Raw genomic sequence first — 22,813 nt, forward strand, 5'->3', positions numbered from 1 at the left:
CTTTTGCCTTCGGTGACGAGGAATGCTTCCGCTGTGATGACTGGGATTTGGTTTCGGGGCGTACCGTACACCCAGGACTCATCATCAGAGAGTATGGTGTTCAGAGTCGGGGCCACAGTTTGTGAAGTCCAGTTTGTCCTGTGAGACTTCAACACGAAGTTGCTTTTGCTCTGCCATCAGCAGATTAGTCACAAATTTTGCTTACAGTCTCTCCAGGGCCAAATCTTCGATCACAATGGAATGTGTTCAAGAAAGTGTTGATGCCCACTTCTGCAATTTCTCTGATAGTCACACAACGGTCTCGCATCACCGCGGGATTCACTTTGGCAGTGACCTGATCACAGCATGGTGATGACCGACCAGTGCATGGCTCGCTCTCCACCGATGTGCAGTTGTCTTTAAACTAATTGTATCGCCCCTTAATCAGTGTGATGTCCATAGCATTGTCACAAAAAGCTGTCTGAATCTTCCGAATGGTTTCCACCTGGCTGTCACTCAGTTACTAGCAGAATTTGATGCAGTAGCACTGCTCCAGTTCTGCCGTTTCCCTTGCAATGAAAAACCTGCGCAAACACCCTCACTAACTCACTCATCTGCTGCTTTCCAGCAACTTACGCTTTCGACAGGTGGGGAAATGCACAAAGATTCAAGGTTGGCTCATGCAAGTGCACTAGACTCAAATCCATCAGCTGTTTGCAAAGAAAAAATGTCAGATAATTTTCTAATAGATTGTTTTTAATGTGTATTTAAAGACGTTTGTAACAAATGTTATTTTGTTGCAATAGGACCCACATCAAAAAAATTTTTGAATTATGGGAATCTTACAATGTTTGATGTTCTTTTTAGAAATGTTTAGAAAGTGTGGAAATAGAGAGAGGATAGTCTGCTTCAGAAGAAAGACAAAATTGAGTGAATTACTTTACCACCACCACACTTGTTTCAATAAAGTGTAATAAAATTAAGCAGCTTAATATTTCTCTTTGTACAAATTTCTATTTATGCTAAATCTTCTCAAGCAGTGCTGAGGAAATGAACTGCAGTTTCTTTCCAAAGCCTGAAGAACTATGATGTCAATAAATTGCTCTTGTTCTTAGGTAGTACATGTTAATAAAAATTTTGTAGTGAAAAGGATCTGTGATCCAATTGTGTCAATCAACTTCTTCTGGAAAGTGCTTGAGAAAGTAATCATTAACTTCAGTTAAGTGGGCTAAAACAACTTACATAATTCACTTAACTGAAAATCCTTGTCTTCTAAAATTGTGTGATGAGCAGTAAATTCTGAAAGGTGAAATTTTGTCTTAGGGTTCTTGCTCTTTGCTACGTGGTAGGCAACATACTGAGATGAAAGAAGAGGCTTTGTAGGAATCATAGCTTGTTTAGCAAAAATTTGTTTATTTCATAATTTCTTTTAATTTGTGAGAAAGTATTCACGTAGTTTATTTACCAGTCTGTGGTGATTTGATTGAAAATGTCATTTCATTTTATTAGGAAGCATGCCTCCTCTAGCTAGGGCTTTAAGACAAATGACGCATTGTGGTCAATAATTTCTAACGATAGTAGATGTAAAAGTGAAATGTAAGTGACTGCCTTTTTCATTTTCCTCGTCCTTGTCTTTAGAACTACACGATACATTTGAAATATTGTGTTTAAAACACATAAGAAAAACAACAATTAAAAGTGACTTTCACTCAGAAAAACTAAATTTCAAACTGATCATTCCTCCATAAAAGCAGATGATTCACGTAGTATGAATTTGACCCTCACTACCCCAGCAGAAGTAATGTCCATCATAAAATCAAAAACATTTAGTGGGTATGATGAAATATCAACAAAGTGAATTAAAGAATGTGATTCGGAGTTAAGCCATATATTAAGCTATCAATGTAACCAGTCGTTTATCAGTGGATTATTTCCTGAATGGTTGAAATATGCTGAAGTTAAGCCACTGTTTAAGAAGCGAGATAAAGAAATAGCACCAAATTTCCATCCAATTTCACTTTTGCCAGCATTCTCAAAAAATTTAGAAAAGGTAATGTACAGTCAGCTTTACAACTATCTTATCATAAATAGCATACTGTCGGTGATAGTTCAGATTTCTAAAGGGTTCTGATATTCAGAAGACTGTCTACACTTAAAGGTAAAATATACTGAATTCATTAGACAAAAAACTGCAGGCAGCTGGTATATTTTGTGATCTATGAAAGGCATTTGACTGTGTAAATCACAATATCCTCTTAAGTAAATTAGAGTAGGAAGTAAAGCAGAGTAGGAAGTGTTGCAGACTGGTTCAAATCTTATATCTCTGGTGGCACAAAACAAAGGGTGTTATTAGGAATGAGACATGTATTACGCTATCAGGCATCATCCAACTGGGAACTAATTACGTGTGGTGTCCCACAAGGTTCCATCTTAGGGCCCTTATGTTTTCTTTTGTAAATCAATGACCTTTCATCAGTAACGTTACCATATGCCAAGTTTGTTTTGTTTGCTGATGATACAAACATAGCAATAAATAGCAAATCAAGTGTAGTCTTAGAAAGATTGGCTAATAAAATATTTATGGACATTAAGTATCCAGATAACCTGGACGGTGTAACACTGTGCCAAGATGTGCTGGCCGTGCACCAAGGCATGTTTAGCCACAGGGTGATCCTCATTACCAACAAACACTGTCTGCCTGTGTCCATTCATGCGAATGGACAGTTTGTTGCTGGTCATTCCCACATAGAATGCATCACAGTGTAGGCAGGTCAGTTGGTAAATCACGTGGGTGCTTTCACACGTGGCTCTGCCTTTGATCGTGTACACCTTCCGGGTTACAGGACTGGAGTAGGTGGTGGTGGGAGGGTGGTTCTTCTGTGGGGGGGGGTTCTGGGTTTGAGGGGATGAGGAAGTGGCTCTGGTTATTTGCTTCTGTACCAGGTCGGGAGGGTAGTTACGGGATGCGAAAGCTGTTGTCAGGTTGTTGGTGTAATGGTTCAGGGATTCCGGACTGGAACAGATTCGTTTGCCATGAAGACCTAGGCTGTAGGGAAGGGACCGTTTGATGTGGAATGGGTGGTTGCTGTCATAATGCAGGTACTGTTGCTTGTTTGTGGGTTTGATGTGGACGGACGTGTTAAGCTGGCCATTGGACAGATGGAGGTCAACGTCAAGGAAAGTGGCGTGGGATTTGGAGTAGGACCAGGTGAATCTGATGGAACCAAAGGAGTTGAGGTTGGAGAGGAAATTCTGGAGTTCTTCTTCACTGTGAGTCCAGATCATGAAGATGTCATCAATAAATCTGTACCAAACTTTGGGTTGGCAGGCCTGAGTAACCAAGAAGGCTTCCTCTAGGCGACCCATGAATAGGTTGGCGTACGAGGGGGGCCATCCTGGTACCCGTGGCTGTTCCCTTTAATTGTTGGTATGTCTGGCCTTCAAAAGTGAAGTAGTTGTGGGTCAGGATGAAGCTGACTAAGGTAATGAGGAAAGAGGTTTTAGGTAGGGTGGCAGGTGATCGGCGTGAAAGGAAATGCTCCATCGCAGCGAAGCCCTGGATGTGCGGAATATTTGCGTATAAGGAAGTGGCATCAATGGTTACAAGGATGGTTTCCGGGGGTAACAGATTGGGTAAGGATTCCAGGCGTTCGAGAAAGTGGTTGGTGTCTTTGATGAAGGATGGAAGACTGCATGTAATGGGTTGAAGGTGTTGATCTACGTAGGCAGAGATACGTTCTGTGGGGGGCTTGGTAACCAGCTACAATGGGGCGGCCGGGATGATTGGGTTTGTGAATTTTAGGAAGAAGGTAGAAGGTGGGGGTGCGGGGTGTCGGTGGGGTCAGGAGGTTGATGGAGTCAGGTGAAAGGTTTTGCAGGGGGCCTAAGGTTCTGAGGATTCCTTGAAGCTCCGCCTGGACATCGGGAATGGGATTACCTTGGCAAACTTTGTATGTGGTGTTGTCTGAAAGCTGACGCAGTCCCTCAGCCACGTACTCCCAACGATCAAGTACCACGGTCGTGGAACCTTTGTCCGCCCGGAAGAATGACGATGGATCGGTCAGCCTTCAGGTCACGGATAGCCTGGGCTTCAGCAGTGGTGATGTTGGGAGTAGGATTAAGGTTTTTTAAGAAGGATTGAGATGCAAGGCTGGAAGTCAGAAATTCCTGGAAGGTTTGGAGAGGGTGATTTTGAGGAAGGAGGAGGTGGGTCCCGCTGCGACGGAGGACGGAACTGTTCCAGGCAGGGTTCAATTTGGATAGTGTCCTGGGGAGTTGGATCATTAGGAGTAGGATTAGGCTCATTTTTCTTCGTGGCAAAGTGGTATTTCCAGCAGAGAGTACGAGAGTAGGACAGTAAATCTTTGACGAGGGCTGTTTGGTTGAATCTGGGAGTGAGGCTGAAGGTGAGGCCTTTGGATAGGACAGAGGTTTCGGATTGGGAGAGAGGTTTGGAGGAAAGGTTAACTACTGAATTAGGGTGTTGTGGTTCCAGATTGTGTTGATTGTAATTTTGAGGTTTTGGAGGGAGTGGAGCTGGAGGTGGGAGATTGAGTAGATGGGAGAGACTGGGTTTGTGTGCAATGAGAGGAGGTTGATGTTTGCTGGAAAGGTTGTGAAGGGTGAGTGAGTTGCCTTTCCGGAGGTGTGTGTGTGTATATATATATATATATATATATATATAAAAACATATATATATATAAAAACAAAGATGATGTGACTTACCAAACAAAAGCGCTGGCACGTCGATAGACACACAAACATACACACAGAATTCAAGCTTTCGCAACAAACTGTTGCCTCATCAGGAAAGAGGGAAGGAAAGGGAAAGACGAAAGGAAGTGGGTTTTAAGGGAGAGGGTAAGGAGTCATTCCAATCCCGGGAGCGGAAAGACTTGCCTTCGGGGGGGAAAAAGGACGGGTATGCGCGCGCGCGCGCACACACACACACACACACACACACACACACACACACACACACACACACAAGCAGTCTGTATATGTGTGGATGGATATGTGGGCGAGTGTATACCCGTCCTTTTTTCCCCCTAAGTTAAGTCTTTCCGCTCCCGGGATTGGAATGACTCCTTACCCTCTCCCTTAAAACCCACTTCCTTTCGTCTTTCCCTCTCCTTCCCTCTTTCCTGATGAGGCAACAGTTTGTTGCGAAAGCTTGAATTTTGTGTGTATGTTTGTGTTTGTTTGTGTGTCTATCGATGTGCCAGCGCTTTCGTTTGGTAAGTCACATCATCTTTGTTTTTAGATATATTTTCCCCATGTGGAATGTTTCCCTCTCTCTCTCTCTCTCTCTCTCTCTCTCTCTCTCTCTCTCTCTCTATATATATATATATATATATATATATATATATATATATATATATAGGGGGGGGGGTTAATTCATCAAGCCAAGCAAAGGTTTGTAACTACTGCTTCCCAATATATTTATTCCTTAATCAAATTTGTCATTAAAAATATATCACTTTTTCAAACCAACAGCTCAGTTCCTGGAATCAGTACTAGAAATAAGAGTAATCTTCACGAGAATTTAAAGTCACTTACTCTTGTACAAAAAGGTGTTCTTTATTTAGGAACACACTTTTTTAATGACTTGACAGCAGCCATGAAAAGCTTAACGATGAATGAAATTCAGTTTAAGAGAAGCCTAAAGGATATATTGGTGACCAACTCCTTTTACTCCATTGATGAATTTCTCAGTAGATCCAACTGGTGTGTGTGTGTGTGTGTGTGTGTGTGTGTGTGTGTGGGTGTGTGGGTGGAAGTAAAATGTACGATCTAACTTCTGCACCATATCAGTGCAGTAATGTGTTCATTGTAAATAAGTATTGTAGTAGTTCAATTATGTGTTTATTACCTTATAAATAAAAACAAAATTTTAATTCAGTGCATTAATGCGATTTTAGTAAATGAGTGTTGTAAAATGAACTTTTCATATAGTGTTAATAAAAAAAAATGACGATCATGCCATTTGGGACCTGTGGAAGGTACAGTAGCTTATTTGTTTTAGTTCTAAATATTTGTCATGTATTATTGTTTTTCTGACACGTTCTACATCTTGGAGGACCACCTCACTATGGATGAATTGGAACGAAAGTAAATGTAATCTAATCTTACAGGATGTCTCATAAGGTATGATATAATGTCAATGTGATAAAGCATCCAAACTAATTAAGATAATCCCACCATGTTTGGCTCATTATGCCATTCAATTGATTTTAACATGTGGACTTTCTGTGGCACTCTCACAACACCGTCTGTATTCAAGCTCTATCCATATCCAGCATAACATAGCTACATAAATTGTGACAATGGCAGGAATGGTTCGGTTTTTTGCATCACTGGTATGGTTGATAGGCATTTCATAGACTCTGTCTTTGACACGCCTCCAGTGAAAGTGGTCCTTCAGTGTAATGTCAGTTGATCTAAGAGGCCAGGGAATTGGACAACACCTGCCAACCCAATGATACGGAAAAACCTGGTATAGAACATCCCACAATCTGAACCCATTGTGATTGTGCACCATGTTGTTGGAAAAGAACTGTCTTGTCAGTCAGCCAATTGCAGTAACATAAACAGCCCCAAGTGTATCAAGGTAATTGCTAGCTAACCTTTCTTTTCCTGAGGGGAAAAAAAAAATTGTCCCACAATTTGATGAACCATCAAACACCACCACACATTAACTTTTGGGCAGTCATATAACTCTTCCATTAGATTATTATTATTATTATTATTGGGGGGGGGGCAGATATAGACATTGTTTGTTTTATCCTGCCACACACGTGGAATGTTAATTCCTCAGAAAATGCTAGGTTGTTTCGAAAATTTTCTTCCTATACCATATTTGGAAATACCTTTGAACTTGTGTGTCCGATTTGGTCTGAATAAATCATTACTCACACCGATCCTTTTCTTGAAATGTTGTCATTATGCTTCACTCAAGACAACATGGAACACACACAAACAAAACTTTGTGAGTTTGTCTGTCATAGCAAACATGATGTGAGGATCTTAATTACTTTGAGTGGTACAACACTTTGAAATTGTACTGTACCTTTAGAGACATCCTGTACCATCTGCCATGATGCCATAGTAATGACGCTTACTTGCTGGCTATCACTTCTAGCACACACGTTGCTTCTTTACACATGAAGCAAACCAACACAAATTATTCTTTTTGTGAAACCCCCCATGATGCCCAAAAAATAAAGTTGCGGTGCCTCTGGGAGCCTTAACACTTTGAAAACTCTTGTTGTGGGATATGTGTTTATTGTCACAAAACTTAGTTGTTGTGGTTTGACACAATGAAACTCCCAAACTAATTTATATAAAAAATTATAATTTTTTATGTTCTTGTGCCTCCCCTTTCCCCACTTGTGGATTAGTTTCTGTGACATCCATGTTCTGGACCACTATATTTACACCTACCCAAGGCTTATTAATTCTTCAGCTTTTCGGCTTTTTAATACTTCACTTAAACCTGGTTTGTTGTTATAGTGTGACCTCTGAAATAAGTAGTAGTAGTGAAACTTCCTGGCAGATTAAAACTGTGTGCCGGACTGAGACTCGAACTGGTCCCGAGTTCGAGTCTGTCCGGCACACAGTTTTAATCTGCCAGGAAGTTTCGTATCAGCGCACACTCTGCTGCAGAGTGAAAATCTCATTCAAGTAGTAGTAGTAGTAGTAGTAGTAGTGTTTTATAAGTCATTTGTGTACTGTAGACACCATGGCCAAAATTAAGTACCTTGGATACATGAAAAAATAGGTTTATTTTGATGTTACCTATTAAAAATAGTAGTTAGATTGAAAAGCATTAGAACTAAAACATTTTTGATGTTGTCAAATGGCTGTTGTGAAATGTAACTTTGCAAAGGCACTGTTGTGGTAGAGAATAATAGAGGTAATAAAACCATTATTGAATAAATGTTGGCCATTAGCATTTTTCTCCACCCATTGCTAGCCTCAGCAGTCAATGTAGTAGCTCAGAAGCGTGCTTCATTTTGCTGCACAGTAAGCAGTTCCTGGTATTTTGCTGCTTTAAACACCTCAGAAAAAAATTCACTATCTGCACTGGGGGTAGATACATACTGCAGTGCATAAATAATAAGTGTAGAAGGCACATTGTGAGAGGGAGTTGGAAGAGGCTTCCTTTCTGTGCACTTTTCTTGTCACCATGGCTACATGCTGCAAGAGCTTGTACCTTTTCTCCTCACTTCCAGAATTGACAACTGTTAACATGCGTACAAATGGCACTATTGAAAAACTGTTGTACTATAAATAGCTTGTTTAGGTGGTGCACACTGACATATAGCAAATAATGCTGCTGACAAATACACAAAAGCCTTACCATAAAAATTGTTCTTTTGAAGGCACCTTGCATGAAACAGGTTAAAGTAGGCAGGGACACTCTCTGACAAATGACTTCACAAGGTGCACCTACCAGTACTGTCTTTGGTACAGTACTCTCTACTGCTGAAACAGTTCTTCTTCTTCTTCTTCAGGGATGAAAAAAGTTTGTTGGAGGGGGAGAAAAATTTCCAATTACTGTATTTTGTGGTATTAGCCACTTTAGTTCCCATATATGGTACAGGGGTGCTAAAAATAAAACTGCTGTAAAGTTTGAGTGCTCGTTAATTCAACACATTCCTTGTTTCGTTGGAATGGACAAACTATTTAATGTCGTCCCTACAAAATAATCATCTTACGAAAAATGGTTTTCTTTACCATTCCTTGCAATCCTTTCCATAACATGCAGATTGTCTACATAATGTGATAGCAACATCCAGCTTATCTTGAATAGATCTGCAAATGTTATCTTCAGTGTGGCACCTTACTAAGTACAGTTCTCAAGTATTCATTGGCATTTTTTCTGAATTACAATGTGTGGAACTGTAGCTAGTATTTCCTATCCTTTGCTTACAGTCTTCAAGTAAGTTAAATTACTTCCAGACATGTAATTTGTCTGCTGTGGAATATTTGTAAATAAGATGATTTCTTAGCGAGGCAGTAAAATTCCTGCTTCCAACATCTAATGTGTGATTTGACAATTTCAAGACTGCTTTTGTGTTGTTAAATTTTAGTAGTCAGTTACATGTAATAAGTGTGTACTCTAAACAGATTTTAAGCTTTGATCAGCAAACTTACATGAGCAACTATACAGATCGGAGTACCTGGTAGTATGGCAGATTGTTTCGTATTTTCTTAACTCCTATTTTTCTTTTCAAGTCTGCAGATCACATTCTGACAATATTTTGCATGTGAGTTAATCATACATGGAAAACTTAGTAATAAATGTGATATCAGATACATGTAGGTGAGATAAAGTACTTATTTTTGTGTTACAGAAAGGACCGTAAGATGGCACTTATACAGCTTCCTTCAGCTGATGATGCTGTTGCAGCTCTCATTGTAAGTCACTGAAGTAGCTCATAATCCCTTGTATTAAGTTAATTGATTGCATAAGAACACTAGATTAATATCTCGTTTCTCTACTCAGCCATCAAATGAATCGTGTAGTTTATTGATGTACTTTCTCAGTTTTCCTTATAGGTATTCACTCCTATTATGTTTGCATATTTCCCGATACTGTTGTAGTTGTTGTTTATTAATTTGTTCACATACTTCAAATGTATGCTTTCAACACCATTACAGTCTTAAAATTATGACCTTGGTTGCATATATTAGCAGTTACAGAAAAATCCTTTTTTATGCATCTTTGAGGACACATTTTTTCCTTAAGAAGGGATTTTCCTTAAGCGGGGGTTTTGTCGGAATACATGGAGAGAGTGATCTAGAATCAAAGTTGAAATAAGTTTTGGATATGTAAATGCTGTTTAATTACAAAGTTGCCAATATCAATATCCTGTGCTACAAATCTAAGTGCAGCAAATCTGGAATTATTACATTGTCCTTAGAACTTGTGCTTGTTTTAAAAATGATGTTTACTAGTTTATTTTGTCCTTGCAGCATATTATAGGGAAAGAAGTAGTCACTCCATCTGGTTGATTTAAGCTAGAATTGGTTTCTCTACATTAAGCTGCCAAAATTGGCAGTTGTGTGTGCATGACCCTCTCAGGAGGCTCGCCACTCCTTGGTGGGTTCGTGCTTGGCTACCGTGGAGCCACAGCCTTTGCAGCACTTTGCCCCTTCCCCTTCCATGCTGCATGTGTATTCTTTTCATATTCCCCCCACCCCCTTCCATTGGGTGGCATGTCTGGGATGCTACTTGGAATGTTCTGCATTGTCTGTCGATGACATAAGAACAGTCTCACCATTGTTGTTCACTCCCTTTTCCTTCTTTGTTTCCCTTCTCTTGTTCCTCTATTTCAGAATTTGAGGTTCATCTTCTTCCTCCATGTCCATTACTGAAGGCTGGCCCACACATCTGACATGTAAAGGTGACTGGGTGAATTCCCAGCCCCGGGTTGACAGGTAGGGTTTTCACGTACTCCCTGGTGCAGGCCAGGCACAGGAACGGGTGATTGCCTGAGTTACAATTTCCCAAATTCCCGATTGGTCCCTCTGTCCGATGTTCGGGAGGCGTGACTTGAGGTGTGAACAATCTCCTAAGAAGGGTAGGGCTCCTTGTGAAGATGGCCTCCAGTTGGAAGGAGCACTCCATCAGAGACGCTGGGAATCGTGGAGAATTTTCTTGCAATGAGTCAATATTCTTCACAGTCAACGTCTACGAAACATGATGATTCAAAGACCCTTCCCGCTGCACCACTGTTCCTCGTGGTCTGAAGATACAGTCCTTCACCACGGTAAATCCATTTGTTATTCAGAAAGGTGTTCTTACAATTGCTGGCCCTGTGAAATCCTGCTCTTATTTACCAGAACGGCACTTTGCTTTTGGAAACTACTACTGATTCTCAAACACAACTACTGCTCGCCGCCTTGCTTCTCCACGGCTATCGTGTGCATTTAGAGCCCCATAGAAATTTGAATTTTTCCTGTGGTGTCGTTTACACTAGGCTGCTCGACAGTCTAAAGGAGGCCGAAATCCAGTCTTACCTCTCTGATCAGGATGTCATTGCCATCCACTGGGTAATGAGGAAGGTAGATTCCACCTTGGTGCCCACCCGTACTCTTTTTCTCACCTTTGACAGAGTGGTGCTTCCATCCAAGATAAAAGCAGGCTATGAAATTATCACAGTGTGTACGTTTCAAACTCGTTGCGCTGCTACCGGTGTCATTGTTTCAACCACACTAGAACGTCTTGTCGACACCCAGCCAAATGTGTAACCTGTATTAGGGATGCGCACGAGGGCGATTGTTCGCCGCCTCCCAGCTGTGTCAAAAGAAATGGCGGCCATGCCGCCACGTATTGGGATTGTCCTGTGTATCTTGATGAGTGGGTTGTCCAAGAGATCCAGGTAAAGGAAAAAGTGCCTTGCCCAGTCGATTGCAAGTGACTGGTTACTTGCAAACTCTGCATTCTCCCCCCTCGCTCCATGAAGGACACGGCCACGCAGACAAGTGACCTCCAGTTCAGCTCTGAGGCTGTAAAATCACCCAGTGTCAAGGTAGCATCGCAATCCCCCCATCCAGCTGTGCAACAACCCATCAAACTCTCGCTTCAAGAGACGAAGTCACCAGCTACACAACCGGTAGGCCGGAAAGCACAGGAGTAGTACTCCCATGAAGACTAGATGTCTCTCCAGCCAACCATCACTAGAGTCTTCCTCTAACAGAAAAGGCTCTAAGGAGTCCACCAAAGGCAAATGAGGCAAATAGTCTTCTCCTTCTTGGACTCGGAGATCCTCTTAGATGTATCCCTACCTGATACTGTAGCGTGGCCGGCCTCCATGTCATTGGTGTGTACCACCAACCATTTTCCAGCGTTGGACTCCACAGACGATCCGCACAAGCAAGGCGATGCTTCTGTGGACTTCCATGGAGCAGGATCCTTCTGCTTCTGTGCACTGTGCTATAAACTCTTCACAGGCTGTCACTCTGCAGCCACCGAAGTGGCACCTCTTCATTTTTTCCTCATCATGACTCTCCTCCAATGGAACGTTTGTGGCCTTAGGTACCACAAAGAGGATTTACAGTTGCGATTAGCATCGCAGTATCACCGTGTACTATGCCTTTAGGAAACAAAATTGCACCCTCAAAACCGCTTTGAGCTTTCACATTTCTTACCGGTTCGTTTTGTCCTTCCCCCCGAGGTCGGCATCCATCTCATGGGGTCGTCATGCTGCTCATACAGGATAACATTCATCGTCAACCCATCTACCTGACTACCCATCTTCAAGCTGTTGTGGTTCGCCTTTTCCTTCCCCACCCGACTCTTTCCCTCTGTATGATTTATGTCCCTCCGTCATTTGATGTCACCAGGGCAGACTTCCTTCAGCTTATGGGCAGCTACCTCCCCCATTTCTGCTGCTCTGTGACTTCAACGTGCGCCATCCCATTTGGGGCTCTCCCAGAACCTATCAGAGAGGTGCCGTCTTGGCTGATCTTAATCAACTCAATCTCTTCTGCCTTAACACTGGAGCAATCACATTCCTTTCTGACTCCCTGAACACCTGGCAAACTGCATTCATTATAAACAGATGCATGCAAAGTGTTGTCAACCGTCTTTGGGATAGAAAACAGCTATCTTATTTTGTTCACCAGTTCGTTTAACAATTCCATCTCTTCCTCTATCATGTGGGCCAACATCTGATGGCTCTCTGGGACCAAGATACACTCACCAATTTCCGGCCTGACAGTAGGAGATAATGTTATCGTGGACCCTATTGTTATCTCTTAACACCTTGAGCCACCATTTTGCAGAAGTTCCGAGCTCTTCCCAATACCACCCCACCTTCCTCCATTGGAAATGAGTGGAGGCGGCTTGGGTGTTACTGTTCTTTTCTCAGAATTGTGACTGCTACAATGCCACCTTTACTACGTGGGAGCTAGATCATTTCTCTCAGTTCATCCCAATCCTCTGCCCCAGGGCCAGACGCTGTCCTCATTCTGACGTTGCAGCCCCTTTCTCTTACTGTCAAGCTCTTTCTGCTGAATACATACAGCCACATCTGGGCAGAGGGCACATTTCCCGGACTTCAGCGTGAAGCCACCGCCATACCCATACCTAAGCCCGGTAAGGACACAATCCTACCTTCTAGCTACTGCCCCATTGTTACCAGCTGTGTTTGCAATGTGATCGATATATGATTCATGCCTGGTTGGTTTGGTTGTTAGAGCCGCGCAATTTACTAACGAATGCACAGTGTGGACTTAAAGTGCGGCGTTCTGTAGCTGACAATCCCGTTACTTGTCCACCCATGTCGTGAATGGTTTTCTGTGGAAATCCCAGACTGTAGCTGTGTTCTTTGATTTGGAGAATGCCTAAGACACCTGCTGGAGAACTGGTATCCTCCGTACATGTGGGGCTTACTGAGGCTGGCTGTCCTGTTTCCTTAAGGAATTTTTAAAACCACTGATCTTTCAAGTTGCATGTGTATTCTGCCCTGTCGGACACCTTTATCCAGGTAAACAGTGTGCCTTATGGTTGCGTCCTCAGCAGTGTCCTCTTTGATGTTGCCATTAACCCTATAATGGCTGTCTCCTGCCAGGCATCTCTGATTTTGCAATCTATTGCAGTTTTCCACCGAGCTGTGTCACAAAGTGGTGCCTTCAACAATGTCTTGATTGTCTTTACTCCTGGAGCATCGATAGTGGATTTTGTTTTTCCACTGATAAAACCATCTTTATGAATTTCTGGTGGCGCAAATGGTTTCTCCCACCATCATCACATGTTGGGCCTGTTGCCATTCCTGGAGCTAATGCTCGATAGAAAACTCTCTTGGTCCTCAGATGTGTCTTACCTGCCAGCCCGCTGTATGCGGTTCCTCAATGTCCTACATGTCCTCAATGGCACTTCTTGGAGTACCGATCGAACCAGCCTTCTCAGTTTGTACCGGTACCTTGTCCTTTTGAGACTCGGCTATGAGTGCTTTGTTTATGCTTCTGCGCGTCTATCGCACTTGCGTCGTCTCAACAATATCCACCATCTGGCATCCGTTTGGCCACTGTTGCCTTTTACACTAGTCCGGTTGAGTCTGTATGCTGAAGCTGCTGAACTAGCACTGTCCTACTGCTGTGACTTTCTCCTCAGCAGGTATGCATACCGTTTGTTTTCCATTCATGGCCACCTGTCATATGCCGCCCCCTTTGATGATTTCCTTGATCACCAGTATGGGGCACGTCCCTCTTCTTGTTACCTCCTGGAGTCCACTTTCGGCACTTGGCTTCCTGAAGGACCCATGTTAACCTTGGTCTTCATTCAGTTCTTAATGATACTACTCCAGCCTCGCTCTATCGCCTTCAGTTTCACGACCTTTCCATGGAACTTTGCGATAGTGCCTTTGTGTACACTGATAGCTCTTGGACTAACCATGGTGTCGGGTGTGCCTTCATCATTGGCACCCATGTCTTTCGATATGGGCTTCAGGCGCACTGCTCAGTGTATACAGCCAAGCTCTTCGCCCTGTATTGGGCCATGGAATACATCCGCCTACACAGACTTTTCAGTTGTCCTTGCTCAGACACTCTGAGTGCCCCTTCAAAGCCTATACGCGCTGTACCACACTCAACCAGGATCCAGGAAAACTGTCACTTGCTAAGTCTGGTGGAGCCACTGTGCAGTTTATATGGGTTCCTGGTCATGGTGATTTGTCAGGAAACGAATTTGCTGAAGCTGTTACCAAGGCTACAGTCCTTACACCTCAGCCCACTAGCTCCTATATTTTCTCTCCAGTGATGCCTGTGTTGCCGTTTGTCAGGAGGCGGTGTCCCTTTGGTATCCCCATTGGTCATCCTTTCAAGGGAATAAGCTCTGGATTATTAGTTCTCTCCCAGCGCACTGTGGGTCAGAATCCCAAAAAGCTGGTCAAAATATAAGTAATTGTTAAATTTGTACCAAACTTAGTATGTAAGGGTTTACGGAGTTTCTGATTAAGACTATATCAAAAAGTGAAAAAAACAAAATGGCGGACCCAAGATGGCAGGCTCTATGTACACTACTATCATTTTTAAAAACAAAGATGAGGTGACTTACCGAACAAAAGCGCTGGCAGGTCGATAGACACACAAACAAACACAAACATACACACAAAATTCAAGCTTTCGCAACAAACTGTTGCCTCATCAGGAAAGAGGGAAGGAGAGGGGAAGACGAAAGGAAGTGGGTTTTAAGGGAGAGGGTAAGGAGTCATTCCAATCCCGGGAGCGGAAAGACTTACCTTAGGGGGAAAAAAGGACAGGTATACACTCGCACACACGCACATATCCATCCACACATACAGACACAAGCAGACATATTTAAAGACAAAGAGTTCGGGCAGAGATGTCAGTCGAGGCAGAAGTGTAGAGGCAGAGAAGTTGTTGAAAGACAGGTGAGGTATGAGTGGCGGCAACTTGAAATTAGCGGAGATTGAGGCCTGGCGGATGACGAGAAGAGAGGATATACTGAAGGGCAAGTTCCCATCTCCGGAGTTCGGATAGGTTGGTGTTGGTGGGAAGTATCCAGATAACCCGGACGGTGTAACACTGTGCCAAGATGTGCTGGCTGTGCACCAAGGCATGTTTAGCCACAGGGTGATCCTCATTACCAACAAACACTGTCTGCCTGTGTCCATTCATGCGAATGGACAGTTTGTTGCTGGTCATTCGCACATAGAATGCATCACAGTGTAGGCAGGTCAGTTGGTAAATCACGTGGGTGCTTTCACACGTGGCTCTGCCTCTGATCGTGTACACCTTCCGGGTTATCTCCGCTAATTTCAAGTTGCCGCCACTCATACCTCACCTGTCTTTCAACAACTTCTTTGCCTCTACACTTCTGCCTCGACTGACATCTCTGCCCAAACTCTTTGTCTTTAAATATGTCTGCTTGTGTCTGTATGTGTGGATGGATATGTGCGTGTGTGCGAGTGTATACCTGTCCTTTTTTCCCCCTAAGGTAAGTCTTTCCACTCCCGGGATTGGAATGACTCCTTACCCTCTCCCTTAAAACCCACTTCCTTTCGTCTTCCCCTCTCCTTTCCTCTTTCCTGATGAGGCAACAGTTTGTTGCGAAAGCTTGACTTTTGTGTGTATGTTTGTGTGTCTATCGACCTGCCAGCGCTTTTGTTCGGTAAGTCACCTCATCTTTGTTTTTATATATAATTTTTCCCACGTGGAATGTTTCCTTCCATTATACTACTATCATTTTTTACGTATAAAAGTAATTTTTAGGGAATTATCGAGGTTACTGATGATGATAGTTCAAAAAAATTAAAAATGGTGGATCCAAGATGGTGGTCAAAATCTGTCTTTTTATTTATTTATATTTATATATTTTTATTCATATAAAAGTCAGTATTTAGGGGTTATTGTAGTTAATGCTTAAAAAATAAACCAAAAAAGTGGAAAACTCGAAGAAAGGACCAAATATAGGTTACAAGATGGTGTAAAATATTACAAAAAATTATTTCATTTTAATTACAATTATTTATTTTGTAAATTTTTTATAACTTAATTTACAAGTTTTCATTTTCTTATTCTTATTCATCTTCTGCTTCAACTCAATCGTCGTCACCCTCAAACACTGTTTCCTCATTATCTGCATCTGCATCTGAATCTTCATAGTCTTCCGCCACAGGAACTAAGAGGACAACGGCTTCTGGCAACAAACTCTTCAGTTTCTTCGGCGAAGATTTGTGTAAGGAAGAAACGTAGGGGTCTGTCGTTGCCAACAATCTCCTGAACACGTCTTCCATAGTCTTAACTCTTGAAAACTTTCGAGAAAAACTCAGGCGATATTGCTTTATCAACATATTGGTTGATTCCTGAACATCCTCCGATAGTTGACCGATGGGTAAAATGGCCGAAGAAATAATGTCTGGACCGTGAACCAACAATCTATGGACTGCTGTTGGCATGTTGTACCAGGGGTTTTCTTTCACGTAGTGCCTGGCAGTTGCTAAGGCATATGCTCGAAATTTTTCAACGTCGATCTGACATCCGCTCGAAATCGTCTGCAAAATTATATGGAAACGGTGGATTAGTTCTTCGGAAACTCCAGTTATCAGCGCTGATGTTGGAGTGTTTTCAAAAAAATGTCGAGCGGTGTTTCCGTCATTCGTACTGCCAAACCCTTGTTTCGGCATGTCAATTAAAATTCCAAGCTGCTCTTTGAAAGATTTTTGAATGTTGGCTTTCAGTATTGCTTTTTCCTCTTTATCTTCTGCTTTACGTGCCTGCCACTTTTTTGTTTTCATTTGGTATGCCAAATGAATACAACATTCAAAACATCGAATCCAGGCGTGAAGAGTTGATAGTCCGTACTGCAGATAATCGGCGGTAACTTGTTTTTTCAAAAAATCGTCAATGTTATTAAATTGGGCAGACGTAGCCTTGCAGAGATAGCACCATTGCGCAGATTTCGTGTTGGTGATAGCATTGCACACTTTACCATCTACCATGGTCATGCTTAAATTGTATTTAATGGAAATGTCTTTCCCATGAATAACTGTTCCAAATGACTGGAGTTGTTCGATATGTTTGTCGTAATACGCTTTTTCATTTAAAGACGTTTGCTCGGTTTCCTTTGTAAATTCTAACTTAAGTGGTCTGCAAAAGAGGATTGAAAACGGCTTCCGATTAATTCATAAGATCTTTTCTTCTTTAGTTTCTTCATTTACACCAGCAAGTTTCAGTGGAACAAGCGAGGTGAAAAATAAAGTTGCATCTGAAATACTCGAATCTGAAAACTTCATTTTATACATGCTTTGCCCAGAGGTTCCGTCAAAGCCCCACTTACAAATAAGAGCTATATTAGACATTTCCGAATCACTCATATGTAAAATATCGTCTCGTTTCAGCAGTAGAACACGTTGAAAAGTGTGGTCTAACAAAGCTTGCAACCGTACCTCAGCTTTTGATTCGGTAAAAGTAAGGGTTACGTCTGGAGGGCAGCAAGCTTTTTTGCTACCAAAACAGCTGAATACGGTGGATATAGTGTGTTTAAGCCTTTTCCTTTAGCCCCATTTCGCAAATGCTGGTAAGATTCTTTTGACAATTTCAAGTCGAAAAGGAGTGCTAGACCTTCATTTGCATCATATGAGGATGGCGATGATGATGAAAATCGCAAGCCTGCCTTGTATTTTTTCACCTTGGATGGACTTGAGAGTGTGATGTCTTTCACAATCTTCGAAGATCGAAGACTCATTTGCGCGGCGAACGATAATACGACAGGACTGAACTTTGTACGAATCTCCTCAGTTCTCCTTCTTTTAGACCTATCAGATAATGTTTCAAATTTTGTGGCAGGTCGGCCTGTCGATTTAGTCACACTTGCAGGTTTCGAATCAATCGGAATATATACTATTGAATTTAACCAGGTTTCGTTCTTCTTGAAAAAATATCCTTGTCGCCGAGTTGCTTCCTTATACTTGCTTCTTAACTTTGTTAACAAAATCGAAATGGTAGGCCTCATATCATAGGGAATTTTAATTGTATGTCCACTTTTTTCTGTCAACGACGTTTCCAAATGTTCTATGACCCCTTCCAAATCATTTGACAAATACTCTTCTGTTATTAGAAAAATATCTTTCCTCGAAAATCCGATTCTGGAATACGCTGGATCAGATGAAACTGAAATTAAAAAAAAAAAAATCTGTGTTACACTTTTCGTGATTTTTCTAATTATTCTATTCTTTACAATGCTTCTACGTGTCGATTGTAATTTAAAACGTACAAATAAAACTCATAATTAATTGATTCTACTGTCATTTTTGAAGATGTCTGAACAATGACATTTTGCAAGTGTCGCTTAAAACGTGGCTAAAAGCCAGAGTCGCAACTAGTCGCAGGATTTGAAGCTTAATTTACAAAGGTAATAATATATACTTGCGTACACAGTGCAAAAGAAAGCGGAATGTCTTGGAATTCGTAACGTATCTCTCTTTTTTAAGCGCATTTTACAATTTTGTCATTCATTTCCCTGTAGTACGTTAATTGAAATGTAAATGTGCATAATTAATGACTAATAGTGATATAAGTGTTTTTTTCACTAGTACATACCTCCTGGAATACATTCCATATTGAAAGTATTGGTTTCACTTGCACAAAACATAAATAACTTCCTTCAACAACACGACTGTTTTTGTAGCCTGGCCAGCTGCGCTCACGCTAACAATGAACTGCTGCATTTGACCTGAGATATTACCGAACAATTGAACATCTGGTCGTCAGCACAGCTGGCATTTAGTTGTCCCAGCATTGCTGCTGCCAACCTGATAGTCCAAAATCCCCATCTTTAAACTTTTTTTTTTCCTTTTTGGCCACGTTTTCAAGATTCTGGCCCACTGTGCAGCGGCTTGGACTACCTCCTCTCAGCCCTCCTGCTGGGAGGAAGTCATTTTAATTCGGTTACCTATTGGGCACTGCCTTTTTAGCCAACATTTAATAAGTGCCATTCCCACACCATTTTGTACACATTGCACCCGAGCTTGAACTGTCTGGCACATGAAACCTGTGGCTGAAAGCTTTGTGTAAGTGTCTTTTAGTTGTGCTTGTCTGCAACTTTACAGTTGTTCTTTATGGTAAGTATCAGTTGTATCTTTTTCTATATTGTTAAACAAAGCAAAGAAATTCCTTGCCATGTCAGTTACCAAGCAACACTGTAACTTGACACAACCATATCCTTTTTTAACTTCTTGTTCTTCTTCCTTGTCATTGCCACTGCTTGTTGCTACCTGTTTTCCTTCATAGCCATTTCACTTGAATCAGTCTCAGGTATGGAAGTCACATCATCATAATGATGTCCTGGAATGTTGCATTTTAGTTCTGCTTCTCTGTCCTTCTTTTGAAATAATCATCTGCAGCAGCAACTGATGTTCCACAGGCACCCTACGTATAACCATTTAACATCGTCTGTTGTGTTCAAGAATTACAGACAGCAATATACAGACACATAGTGTGTACTAAGCAGTCACGTCACTTCCTTTCTGTCAAAGAATGGAACTGACTTACGCACAACTGGTTCTCTGTATGTGTCTTTAGTGGAGTGTATTATGCCATGGTCCAGATGCTGCAGATGACTTAACACATTCTGGAGGAAGGAACACAACTTTTAGATTCCTTAGAAGTTATGTTTCCTTGGGATGCACAGGACATATGTCAATAGTAAGTCCAACTTTGCCCTGCTGGCCTCATCCCGGCTTCTAAATATGTCAAAAATTCGTAAAGCTTATGACGTCTCCAGGGTGTACAGTTGTGTGTAAAAGCACAAAGTATCGTTTTTATGTTTTGAAACACTCCTTTCCTTTCCTTTCCTTTCCTTTCCTTTCCTTTCCATTCCTTTGCTTTCCCCTCTCCTGCTTCAGTTTACATAATATATTCTGGCAGAAGGATTGATGGGGAAGGAAGAGGGGTGAAGGAAAAGGACTTGTGGGTTTTAGGAAAAGGGGCAGAGTTCGGAAAAGTTGCCCAGGACCCTGGGTTAGGGCGGACTTACCAACTGGGATGAGAAGGAAAGGAAGAGTCTTTGCTTCTCGTGCCATCTGGTAAATTACCCCTGACCCAGGATTCTGGGCAGACTTTTACAAGCTCTGCCCCTTTTCCTAAATCTCACATGTTCTTTTTATTCATCCCTCTTCCTTCCTTTAACCCCACTGCCAGAAGAATGTGCTACCGGCTCCAAAAGCTTGATACTGTAATAACTTTTAATGTGTGTTCTCGTGCTGCTGCTTGGCAAATATACCTCTTATCTATCCTATTAAATTATATTTCCAAAAATTTACTTAATATGTGTCTCACATACTGCAGATTATGCATTATTTCGGTTCTTCTGGACATGTCCGGAAGAGCAAACACCACTCATTCTTCCAATAGTTTCCACTTCATATTGCAAAAGCCTCACTTTCTCCACTTATGCTTCAAAATGACAGATTACTTTCAGAACGACTCAACCAGCAATTCGATGTACTGAAATTTTCAGTGTCGATCTTTTAGAGCAGTTCCAGGAACCTTCTGTTGCAATATGTTTCTTCTTATATAAATGTTTCCACTTCTGTAATAGAAACTACGTTAAAAGAATATTTTCATCATCATTAAAAGTCCCTCCTACTTGGATCCACAGGAATCATTAGCTTTGGTATCTAAGATCACTTTCTTATTTTTGAACATGCCGCACTTGCCGCTAAATAGCATTTTTTCGCCATGTCTGAAATATTTGTCAAGATTGCCATCGAAGTTGCAGGTGATTGTCATCTTTCGCTGCACTACAAGCTTTCAACATTTGTAGGCTGTAACTCCACAAAAGTAAAACTGATAACTTCGACACTTCGCTAAACAACCCCTACACATTTCGCACTTCGTAGTGTTACCGACTATGATGTCACGTCACGTGACCTAAGTCACAGGGAAGTAGATTTCGGATTCTTTCAACGCACTTGCTGGTATCACAGCAAGGGAAGTAGACCACCAGGATAAAATACGTGATGTGTGAAATTTACCAGAGGAACTTGACTTGAGTAATATGTTTTGTCTCAACAAAAAGCCCTTCCCAGACAATAAAATATCACTGGAACAGTACAGGGAAATATTCAACACCAAATTTAATTTGACTTTAAGCTATCCAAGGTGTAACACACGTAGCACCTGTGACTTATTTACTGTGAAAATAGAATCTGTTCATTCGAAACTAAGCCTGCCTACTACTACTACTACTACTACTACTACTACTCAGAATACAGCTTTAAAACTTAAACTGTGAACTAAAGAAACTACTACAAAAAATAATAATTACACTTAAGAAACGAGCTGATTCTTTTTACAAGCTAAAGAAAAATGCTAGGCTCGCAGCACGGAAAGACAAGACCAAAGAAGCAATCTCCATGGACTTCCAGAAAAACCTACCTCTTCCAGATATCAGCACAAACAATGTTTACTATTGATGGCAACTATTATTCTACGTGTTTAACATACACCAATTATTAGATTCTGAAACTATTTTCTACACGTATCCTGAAACCTCCGGCAAAAAAGGAGGAGATGAAGTTTTTTTCCTTGCTGTGCGATTTCATTTTTCATCTTGACTCTGACGTAAAGGAACTTTCCATTTTTCACTCGTGTAGTGGTCAAAACATAACTACTGTGTTTAGAATGCTACACTACATCATAACACCTAATGACTAGATACAATACAAAACGTTTTTCCTCTAAGAGCGCATTCGTATTTAGATGCAATAAAAACATGGGTTTAGTTAACCAGAAGTCTGTGTTTGAACTTCTGTCTGAGTGGAACGAAGTTCTCCGAAACTGACCATTTGGAGTCATTTCATGTGACAATCAAGAAATATTCAGATCGTGGACCACCTGTCTTTCCCCACTATATGTAAAACAATGTCCCTTTAAAACATTTCCAGTGAGGAAACTGAAGTTCGTCCATCACCATCCTAGAATGATCTTACATCAGCAAACCTACAATGACATTGATGATGCAAGTGTCGTCATGAACCAAAGAGAGAAATCTTCTCTCTACCTGACTGCTGCTTTCACCTTCCTGAACTAGCACATGATGGAGCTATACCTGTTCCAAAAGCCAAGTTCGATGACCTTCAGCACCTGAAGAAATTTTGTTCTGTCAAAACCCAAAAATTTTATGCATCACTCCCTTATTTGTGAAGTGTACTGTGTATTTAAGAAGCCTAGTATTAGTATCGGGTAATGGTGTAGGCCAATTTATATCAAGTGACATTTTAAGCGTTTCAAAAACTACCACACAAACAGTATATGCATAGATTTCACTACAAATGAATGGACAGTCATCCTCTTTGCC

At 41.5% G+C, this 22,813-nt stretch overlaps 1 protein-coding gene across 6 annotated transcripts in view; it reads left to right on the forward strand.

The window, feature by feature from the left end:
* LOC124604429 (polypyrimidine tract-binding protein 1) overlaps window positions 1–22,813 on the forward strand; it is a 263,865-nt gene that overhangs the window by 232,040 nt on the left and 9,012 nt on the right. For all 6 annotated transcript variants that reach the window (XM_047136477.1, XM_047136479.1, XM_047136481.1 and 3 more), the window contains one exon: window positions 9,339–9,402. In XM_047136477.1, the coding sequence (XP_046992433.1) occupies window positions 9,339–9,402 (64 nt within the window). The remainder of the gene's footprint in view (window positions 1–9,338; window positions 9,403–22,813) is intronic.

Source organism: Schistocerca americana, chromosome 1 (assembly GCF_021461395.2).
Source record: "Schistocerca americana isolate TAMUIC-IGC-003095 chromosome 1, iqSchAmer2.1, whole genome shotgun sequence".
In the NCBI taxonomy this organism is placed as follows: Eukaryota; Metazoa; Arthropoda; class Insecta; order Orthoptera; family Acrididae; genus Schistocerca; species Schistocerca americana.